The 10554-nt window shown below is 42.1% G+C and overlaps 1 protein-coding gene across 1 annotated transcript; it reads left to right on the forward strand.

Moving 5' to 3' along the window:
• The first annotated feature begins 3868 nt into the window (after nt 1–3868).
• Ermn (ermin) lies at nt 3869–9205 on the forward strand. The gene is made up of 3 exons (XM_075985176.1): nt 3869–4272; nt 4949–5041; nt 7469–9205. Exons 1-3 carry the CDS (start codon nt 4050–4052, stop codon nt 7978–7980), a joined length of 828 nt encoding a protein of 275 aa, XP_075841291.1. The 5' UTR covers nt 3869–4049; the 3' UTR covers nt 7981–9205.
• Nucleotides 9206–10554: the final 1349 nt, after the last annotated feature.

A 10554-nucleotide genomic window follows, 5' to 3' on the forward strand; every position in this document is an offset into this window, starting at 1 on the left:
ATATGCTATACTTACTAGGGGTAATAGCACGCAGAAGTGGGAAAGAAAATGGATTTAGACTCTGTGAACTTTGTGGTGATTCTGAACTGAGGTCCTTGGCAACCCCCATTGGGAGTGATTGGGAATAGACCTTATAAAACTGTGAGCATTTCTACTACTGAGTTGAATGATGGTCACTTCTTGCCCTTAAGGATCTTAGAGCTTAATACGGCCCCATTTGTACCCAAACTTTAGTTTTATTTTCTACACACCCTCATAGATCCCCTTCAATATTTCCTCATCTATAAGCTTCACAACTATTTCTGGCGAGGACAGACCCTTCTTTGTCTCCAGCAGCTCCTGTGCCTCCTGGGAAGGACTGGCACTGCCTGGGTCCCTCTGCTGCCCTCTCATGGCTACAGTTCTCCCATCAACATCTCTGTAAAAGCTAGAAATGGCAGGTGGCTTCATTTATGGTGTGTGCCATTATAGATGATAGGAGTGGAAAAGAAAAACTTGTCAAACAGTTTTAGGGGCAGAGACCCTGGAAGTGAACAGTTTTAATTCTCTTTCTTGACTAAAAGTTGGAAATATCTTTGATCCTGTCTGGAGTTCTGTTCTTATCAGGGGCCAGGAATGCCAGGGAGAGGCTTGCTTCCTGACTGCTTATTTCTCTTCCTAAGTGAGCACAGGTGCCTGGAAGTTGAGTATAAAGTCTGTCTATAGCTGAGAGGAGACCATTATGGGTGGGCCAACTGGTCTGAAGGACTCACCCAGGTTTCCACCATTAGCCCTCTACAAAGCCCCAAGATCAGCACCTCAATGGTACTCCATTTCCTGGGTTCAGCTCCAGATACACAGGATTTCTACCTCCTTTCTTTCTCTGTTGTTCTCCAGAAGTCAACTTATTTCCAAAACTGACCCTCTGTAATCCATTAATTTCATTCTTCAGATGCTCTAGATCAAAGATGAAGCTACTGACTCTGAAATTTTTCTGTGCCCATGAGCTAGCTCCCTACGTTCTGAGTGAAGCCCTTCCCGAGTTGAGAAAGCCTCCACTGAACTCAAAGTCTCCCAGCCTCACCCGTGTCATCGGTGGGCTTCCCAGCTATGCAACATCCCACCCATCTAACAAGCAGTCAGTGCACTAGAGACAGAAGAGCTGGCGATGATATGCGATGGAGTCTTGGTCTCTGTTAGAGCTGTCTCCCTGGCACAGAATGAGCAGATGATGTCACAGTGACCTGTGTTAGTAGTTACTGATGGAGAATCAAGTGGACTCATCCTTAGACACAATGATGAATTTTTAAATCTTTTAAATTTTAGTTTATGTGTATCTGTGTTTTGCCTGCTTGCATGTCTGTGCAGCACTTGTATGGCTGGTTCCGGCAAAGGCCAGAAGAGGTCATTGGGTCATCTGATATTGGAATGACAGATGTTTGAGAATGGATGTTTAGTGCTAGGAATTGAACTCAGGTCCTCTGTCAGGGAGGCCAGTGTTTTTATCACTGAGCTCCCTATCCAGCCCTCTTAGACACAATTTTAAAGGACATAAATTTACAAGGGCACCTTAATCTCTGTTGCTGATTTACTATAAAAATGTTCTCAAGTGTATTCTCTTGGAGGTATAGATTTATTCATTTCTTTAAATGCACACATATTTAAAGTTTTAAAAGAGATTGCCTGCTGCCAGAGTTGTTAAGGGGTAATGACTGAGTAGCTTTGAAAGTCTATCAAGAGAAAGCCGGTATCACCATAGGCTGAAAAACAGAATCTTCAGCCATTGCCTCCTCCATAAATTAATCCAGTTGCGCCAGCAAACTAAGTAGGCATGGTACCAGCCCCGCCCCCTGCCCCCGGGAAGGTGGGCTCCCACTAAACCACTCAACAGAGGTGGGAAGAATAATTATGCCTTTAATGAGATAATGCACGTTTCCTTCCCAGATACCCTCATGAAGGGCAGTACCTTCATGGAGTCAAGAAGTTGTTGGTCTGCCTCTCTTTCTGAGTCCTAGCTCAGAAACGTGTAACTTTTTCCTCTTTCCTTTCTCACTCTTTTGGGTGTTGGCCCCAATCTGAGTCTGCCTTTTCAGGCAATCTGGACTCCTTTACCCTTTCTCGAAAGCTTTTTTCCGTGCTGTATGGCTGCTTGTCCATCCTACGGCTGACTTCCAAGCAGGCTTAGTGCCCTCTTAGTCTTCCGCATCTTCCTCTTCCAGGCAGGTGCAGAGATTTAAAGCGTGTTTGCTTTCGGGGTTTTCTTTTAAACTAGCAAGATTGACTTTGAGCTTCCTTTCGAGTTCATTCTTGAATCGTTTGTATACGAGACCAAGAGTCCCAAGAGCTCTGATATCCTCAGTAGCACATGGTGGCGTGATCATGAAGGAACAGCCACAATGACCAAGAGCTCTAACTAATTGGGCTTGGCTACCCATTATTAATGAACCACCTGAAGAGTCAGATGCAAGGAAGTACAGGAAAAGAGTTCAATGTGGACGATCTGGTCCACAGTTCATCTCGGGGTGCTCACATGAGGTTTGGTTTAAATGGACGGCAGGAGCTATGCCGAACTGCTAAGTAGTCTTGGCTAAGGTGAGGTGTTGCCCATCTTGGTCTTGGCTCCACCCCTTGCTGCAATGTGTTCTGACAACGTTTCAGAAGAAAATGAAAGCACTTCCTGGGAGGCAAGGGCCTTCTCTGGCTGCCACCAGGCCTCATCTTTTTTCTTCTGGCAGCATGACAAGCCTGAGGAAGTTCCAGTCCCTGGGAACTACTGTCAATAGTCTGATAGCTGAAGGAGAGGTGCAAATGCTTCTCTTCAGAATGTCTTCTTTTCTTCCAGGACAATTTCCAACCTCCAAAAATCAAGGCAGCAGGTGCACACTGAGAACAGAACTAAGCCAGCTCCCTTTCTCCTTGGGAAAGAGTCATCACTGTGCAATTATTTAGTCAATTATAACCAATTAAACTCTGAAGAGAAAAATGTGGGTCAGCAAAAGAGTCACTAAAGGATGATACATTAGCCCAGAATCGGGGACTCAGAGGAGTTGTTCAGGCCAAGGGTTTGGCCTTGAAGAAGGATTGGGCAATCCAGGAAAGAGAAAGAATGGATTCCTTTAAAAGGGAAAGGGAAGTGAGCAGCTGCCTAGTTTCAACCAATCCCTGGAGAGCAGACTGCATCGCAAATACCAGTATAGACTGCAAAAGGTAATTCTGATTGGAGCAAGAGAAAGCGTCATGGGAAACTCATATTAGTGTATTACTGCGGAAGGTGGACTTTCATAGACATAAAGAAGCTGGGAAATCAGACGCCCTAGACAAGATGAATTACACGAAGACTGTAAAATCCTTGCTGTTAGCACATCAGGAGAATTTGTTTGTCTTCTTAGTTCCCCTTTCAGCTTCCTGAAGGAATACCATGAAATCTGTTGCCAATGTTGTTTACAATCAAGTTGTCATGTTTACACATCCTTGAAAAGTTGGTTTTATTCTTTAATAACTGAAAAACGATGCCATTGTCCCCTCCAAAATAGCTGAGGTTTTACTTGAAGCAAATCTGTTTGGAAATGTTAAGCTGGTTACACAGAACGAATGCGCCTCAAGGTGGTCATTCTCTCTGGATTAAAGCCTGGGAACAATTGTGGCTCCTGTTACAAGGAAAATTACAATGGGCCATTATGGAAAGGGACAAAAATCTCTGTTCCCAGAGGGGGACTGACAAGCTGCAAGTCCCCTTCTGCATGCCAGCACAAAAGCCTGATTGCTTCGGATTGTTTGTTTATGCAAATCGAAGAGCAACATTAATTCGAAGAGTGGGGTTGTGGAGTGGCGAGAGGCTCCTGATTGGCTGGGCTTTGCTCCGGGGCTGGCAACCAAAGGGACAATCCCTGTCACGTTCATTCTGCACCCCGAAAACCTCTAGAACAAGCCTTGTTATTAGCTTTCAGAGGGGAAGTTTCTGCTTTGGGGATAGATGTTGGAATTGTAGGACCTACAGCATTTGATCTCATCAAAGACCCAATCCTCTACTTTCTTCATTGCCTTCCCTAAAGCATACCTCAGTGATCATCATGACAGACGTTCCTGGGACACTGAGCGGGACAGAGTGCAATGGGGACAGACCACCAGAGAATGGCCAACTGCACATCAGTCAGGCCAGCGAGGACAGAGCTGATGCGGACGGGACCCAGCCATACTACAAGGTGGAACCCAGTCTTGAAGATTTACCCGCAAGGAGAAATCAAGAAAAAAGTGGACCCTCTAAAGAGAGCTTACTATCCGAAGAGCCTGCAGGTGAGAAGATTCTCCATGGTAAAACGTTTCCTTTGCTCAGTTCAATTGTTTTGATTTACAAACCCCCTTTCTTCCGTCCCTTTTAATATAAACTAGTATTATATGAATAAGCTGGAGCCAAGAAATACAGACCCTTATTCCAACAGGGACTTCTATCATAAAGACTCACAATCTAGGCTTGTCTGGTAGCTTTGTAATCCCATGGTTTTCTTTTCAGAACCTTGAGCATTTTCACTCAGAACAAAGCAGAATAATAGTAACCACCTTCATTGGGTTGTTAGAATAATTTCTAAATGTTAATGTTAGCCATTGCTATTTATTGTTAGACCACAAGTCCATTGTCATTTGTTAAATTTTAAGATACCCTTCTGTACATGTCTAAAGAGGTCTGAATCTATAGTTCTCTCTCTCCTCTTTCTCTCTCTCTGTACACACACACACACACACACACACACACACACATGTATGTATGTATGTATATATATATGAGATACTATCATTGTGGAAGCTAATTAATAAATATATACAATCAAATTTCAAAGAATCATAAAAATAAAGTAATAAGTTTTATTAATCCTAATTAAAGCTAAAGACATTACCTAGATTCAGAACTGATCATTTGTGAACCTTTAGCCTTGTATGTTGTCAATGTTACAATACTTATGTTTCCCCCCAGAAAACCCAGAAGAGAACCTCTTTGTTGTTCACAAGGTCATCAAAGACCTTTCTCTCCAAGAAGCAAGTGCTGAGGACATGGCATTCAGAGAAGGTAATAGGAACCCCAGTTTCCTAACCTGACTGGCTGGATAGGATGAGCACACTGCATGTGATGCTTTGGATGTGTGCCGCAGAGACGTGGTTCTAAGCAATGACTTCAAAATCTTCAAGCTGCTCTGGGCAGATATGCAAGTGTTGTCTTCTGAGGGTTCCACCCTACCCAGCTTTCCAGATGGTTCAAGCCCCGAATTGTATGGATTGATGCGATTGACTGGCATGGCAATGTGATAGCCATGTCTTGATAGGTTAGCCCCCCAAATCAAGCTTTTTTTCCAGTGTGGTGCTCCAGATGGGTGTTGGGCAGCTTCTGGAATGGTTCAGAAAGAGGTTTAGAATAAAGCCTTCTAAAGTAACTTCATAAGATGAGTTACTCCATGGTAAAAGTATGTCTAAACCAAGTACAAGCTGCTATGTATTTCTTGTCAAAGAAGTGTGCTCCAAAGTGATGAGAGTGATGTGTTCTTTACACAACAGTGAGACAAAAAGTATACAAAAGTGGCTATGTTACCATGCAAGTAAAGTCAGTGGACAAGGTTAAGAAATCTCCTAGACATTTTCTTCTAAGGTGATATTACGTCCAAAGTGTTTCTGAGTACAGTACAGGACAGAATCTGTTAATTAATCACCCTTTCTCTCTCTTGAAGCGTTAAACAGCTTATCTCCAAATTAAAGTCAGCATGCAGTGCCTAACCAGTTTAGTTTAGCACATACCAGGGAAAGCAGGGGACCCACCAAAGGGACATTAGAACACTGTGTGAATAGTGGATGTCAAGGAGGTGCCTGGGGATTACTGAGTTTCTTCCTTTGCCTAGAGCACTCCAATACTCAGCTGTCCAATATGTAGCCAGGCACGGGAAGGTGCAGCCAGCAGTGGCTGGTATTGCAGAGATATCACAGACAGATTTTTCTTACCAAATCATAGTCTGTAAACATTAAGACTCTGCAAAATGAATTGCATAACTTCTCTGCCCCAATACTGCTTTAAATGTGACAAGTTGATCAAGACAGAGCTCACCATTGTCCACCTTCGGCTTCTTTATCTGCCAGGGGACCTACTGCAAAAACAGTTTCCTAGGACCTTGGCTTTCAATCAAGAGGAGAGTGAGGGAGCCTCTCTCTTTGTGTCTCTTTATGGTGCATGGTGTCACCACTCAATTTATCTCAGCTTAAATCCTTCCTTTTTTTCTTTTTAAATCTATTTATTTTATATCCTGGCTGCAGCTTCCCCTCCCTCCTCTCCTCCCAGCTCCTCCTCCCCACTCCCCTAACGGAAACAGTTCTCCTCACTCCTCCTCTGCTCAGAAAAGAGCAATTCTCCCATGGATATCAACAGAACATGGCATATCAAGTTGCAGTAAGACTAAGCACCTTCCCATGTACTAAGGCTGGGCAAGGTGACCCAGTATGAGGACTAGAGTCCCAAAAGGCAGGAGAAGAGTCAGACGGTCCCTGTTCCTGCTGTTAGGAGTCCCACAACAGGACCAAGCTGCACAACTATAACGTACATGCAGAGAGCCTAGGTTCATCCCATGCAGCCATCTTCCCAGCCCAAGCCTTTGTTCTTCTTTACCATTCAAGAGACAGTGTCAAATGTCAAAGCTACTACTCTGAGTGTGGCTAGGCATGGGCAGTCATCATTTTCACATTAGAGTGAAGCTTTTCCCTCTGAGGTATTGTTTGCATTGGCCTTATAGGATGTGTTTGTGGACATGAAGTAATTCCAAGCATTTTCTGAGTATGTACCTATTGCACACACATAAAATATATACATGCAAATGTCAAAGCTACTGTTCTGAGTGTGGCTAGGCATGGGCAGTCATCATTTTCACATTAGAGTGAAGCTTTTCCCTCTGAGGCATTGTTTGCATTGGCCTTATAGGATGTGTTTGTGGACGTGAAGTAAATCCAAGCATTTCCTGAGTATGTACCTATTGCACACACATAAAATATATACATGCACATAAACGCAGGATATAAATACACACATACATACCTACCTATGTGTGCATGCACACACACACACACACACACACACACACACACACACAGTTTTGGTAAGGGAAAGATTTTAAGTGTACCCCAGAGAATAGTAATCCTACTAAATACACTAGTCTATGCAATAGAATTCCAGTCAAATGAGGTTAGGTTGTAGATGTTCCTGAAGACATACAATATTCATTAGCATTTTAAAACTTAACTTCTGAGATATCTATTATCTATATGAAATGCCATGTTTTTGCAAATTATTTTGACTATGAAGCCTGGTTGATTGTCTAGACTTAACAGGCAACCCTGAGTCACAGTTCATAAGGCAAAAGTTGGAATGTGATTGTCTAGAAGAATGTGTTAGAGTATTCCAGAAGCAGCTATGTCCTCTGAAACCCCAGCACATCTCACCCACTAGTCCATTTTGCTGCAGGGCATCCGTGGAAGCACATTCCTCTGAGCAGCAGTGACCTGGAAGTGAGTACGCAGAAGGAAAGGATTGCCCACCGACCTCTAGAGCAGAGAGAAGACGAGGACACTGCATACCAGGCAGCAGAAATTGAATGGTTGGGGTTCCAGAAATCTAGTCAGGTTGACATATTGCATTCTAAATGTGACGAGGAACCAGAAGTTTGGGATGAAGAAGTTAACGAGGAAGACGCTGATGACTGCAATGATGATGAAGACGAAGTTCGAGTCATAGAATTTAAGAGAAAACACAGCGAAGGCTTTCAATTAAAAGAGGAAAACCATCCAAGCGAAGACTCCCCACTAAGCAGCCCCAGCTCCCAGCCAGGGACCCCTGATGAGCAGCCCGTGTTAGGAAAGAAGGGAGATATCTCTAGGAATGTTTATTCCAGATACAACACGATATCCTATCGGAAGATCAGGAAAGGGAACACCAAACAGAGAATTGACGAATTCGAGTCGATGATGCACTTGTAAACCAAGCGGGACTGGGAAATGTCAGAAGTCCTCAAGAAAAGCTAACTCCGTTGTGCTGAGAAACCTTCCTCTGCCATATTTGCAAGATGCGCATGTTTAACGTCTTTTCCACCACAGAGCAACGTGGAAATAACCATAGAGAAAAGTCAGTCTGGTAACTTCAAATCAAAAGCTTTAGACTCATGCCCCGGTGTTTGCTTTTAAAAAGTTAACTAATATAGCAGTATGTGGTAAGCATTGTCAGAAAGGCAAATCTGTCATGATTTGGCTTCAAAATTAGCAATACTGAGACAGTCAAGGGAAAGAGAACAGTTGGTGTGACTCCCCTAATTCTTTCAGTGTCCTTTTTTCTTCAGGCCAATAGGAGGTCTGGGATTAAACTTCTCCATTAAACATGTTTTTTTATAGATTCTACCAATAACTATTTTGCCTTTCTACTTATCTTTTGAAAAAATACTGTATCTTAAATGGTTTTCCTTGGCATCTCCTGAGTGAAAACTCAACAGATGGCCTTTCTAGGTGTCACCATTCAGTGAATTTGTTCACTAAAAGGCTGAGTAATTGTCAGTCAGAATTCTGTGTGCTAAGTGCTGGCTTTATGCTTTCAAAATGAATTAAATCCATTGTGAAGTTGATCCAGGGAGGGGCTAGATGACCAGTGAGCCATAGACTCAAGAATTGTATTGGATGGCCTTTATTTTTGTTACCGAAAACAAAAATCTTGTCTAGCACAATGAAAATAATTAAAAATAAAAAAATGGCAATTTTAGCACAATTTTAAGAAAATGCCTTTACTCCATTGCCATACTTTCTTGCATTAACAGTATTTCAAAACCATCCTCTTTGCTTGGGAATGAGAGACAATTGCAGTCATAACTGTACTAGTTACTATGAAAATGGAAATAATTATCTTCGACTATTTTAAAAGTAGGGTGTGAGCATGTATTTTTAGGGAAAAAGCTGATAGTTGTGGGGAATATATACTTTATTGGACCAAAGCCTAAATCAAGAAGCTTAAAATTGCACGTGTGGAGCTTCATGCGCACCCACATGTCAAATAATGCATTGAATATTTATGAAAAGAGTATATTTATACTCTTGGATAGTTTATTCCACAAATATTCATTTTGTGCTTCTGTGTATATTGCTCTGAACTTTCTGTTACTACAGATGAAAATATCATTTGGCTCCAAATAAAAGACAATTCCTTATTGTCTGAATGTAATACAGTCTTCATTGTGCTATTCGACTCTTTGTTTGTTTCTTTCTCATTTGGTGCAAAAGCCTGGGTGAGTCCTACTTAGACGATTGCTTATTTATGTGTACCAAATCCCGCACATTCTCATGGCAAGTCCCTTAATTCTTCCTGGTCATATAATATATTTCCATTGTATCATATAGTACTATGGAGTATTTAAAAGACTCAAGTTTTAATTTGATTCCAGTAATTCTTTTATTCTTCTAACCTATCCTTTACAACCTGACCAGGTAAGATCTGTTATCCTTAAACTGTTGAGCCTGCTAATTTCTTTTGGGACAAATGTGAGTTTTCCACGTAAAATGAGAAGAATTCAGTCTTTTGATTGATAAAGTTGGGTAGGAGATTGACGGACTGGGATAACTTCCTGTTTTAATGTAGATCCTTTGATCATTCCACAAAGACAACCTGTTTGCTTTCTTGGATCCCGGATGAGACCTATCATTTTCTGCTTAACTTCAAAACACTGCTTTATGTAACATTGCTGACCTATCCACAGGTCAGCCTGTTTGTTAGATGGCATTGACAAGTTACTATGAAGTTTGCGTGGAATGGGTAGTATACGTGGCTAAGAGGCATGACAATGCTGTTAGCATCTATGGTACTCCAAAACCTTGAACTTTTTAGCTGTATTCTCTTGCCACGCAGTTCACTGATCATCAAACATTTTGTCCACAAAGATGTTTGATGTATGGTCAACTGGGAAACCACTCATGCTCATGGCCTTGGTGATGCAGTGCCAGGAAAGCATTGATAACATTCTTTGGTATCATTGCACATTGCCACATCCTATCACATACAGCAGGGCAAGAGTTAACACCTAGGTAACGTGGTGGTGGTGGTGGGCGGATATGTGGGTCGTGGTCATCTGGAAACAGCAAAGGTCTTGTCCCTTTTGCATGGGATCTATATTGATATATTTAAACTCATCTGGAGCGCTATTAATTGACAACCATGCATGAAGGTTTACCTGAGATTTTGCGATTCAAGGTTCAGGGTGGTAAGACCTCTGGTACCTGACACCTGATGGGGATTACATGAATGCTGGAATTTCTTAAATGACTTAATTCTCTTTTGTTGCCAGATGAATGGGAATTAAAGACAGCTTTACTTCTTTGTAAAAATTAAATTTACCTTTCATTTAGCGCATATATTTGAAGACATGGGATTTGCCAAGTTCTGTCTGTTTGTATCCATCCATCCATCCACCTGTCCATCTGTCTGTCTATCCATCCATCCATCCGTCTGTCTGTCTGTCTGTCTGTCTATATATCTGTCTATAATTTACCTATCTACCTGCCGTTAAATAAAGAACT

Source organism: Microtus pennsylvanicus, chromosome 9, assembly GCF_037038515.1.
Source record: "Microtus pennsylvanicus isolate mMicPen1 chromosome 9, mMicPen1.hap1, whole genome shotgun sequence".
Taxonomy (NCBI): Eukaryota; Metazoa; Chordata; class Mammalia; order Rodentia; family Cricetidae; genus Microtus; species Microtus pennsylvanicus.

What these genes read in the sequence shown, in the direction of transcription:
- Ermn (XM_075985176.1), top strand. Translation starts at nt 4,050, where the DNA reads ATGACAGACGTTCCTGGGACACTGAGCGGGACAGAGTGCAATGGGGAC. An exon ending in ACTATCCGAAGAGCCTGCAG is followed by an intron (nt 4,273 to 4,948) that starts GTGAGAAGATTC and finishes GTTTCCCCCCAG; the next exon opens with AAAACCCAGAAGAGAACCTC. An exon ending in GGACATGGCATTCAGAGAAG is followed by an intron (nt 5,042 to 7,468) that starts GTAATAGGAACC and finishes ATTTTGCTGCAG; the next exon opens with GGCATCCGTGGAAGCACATT.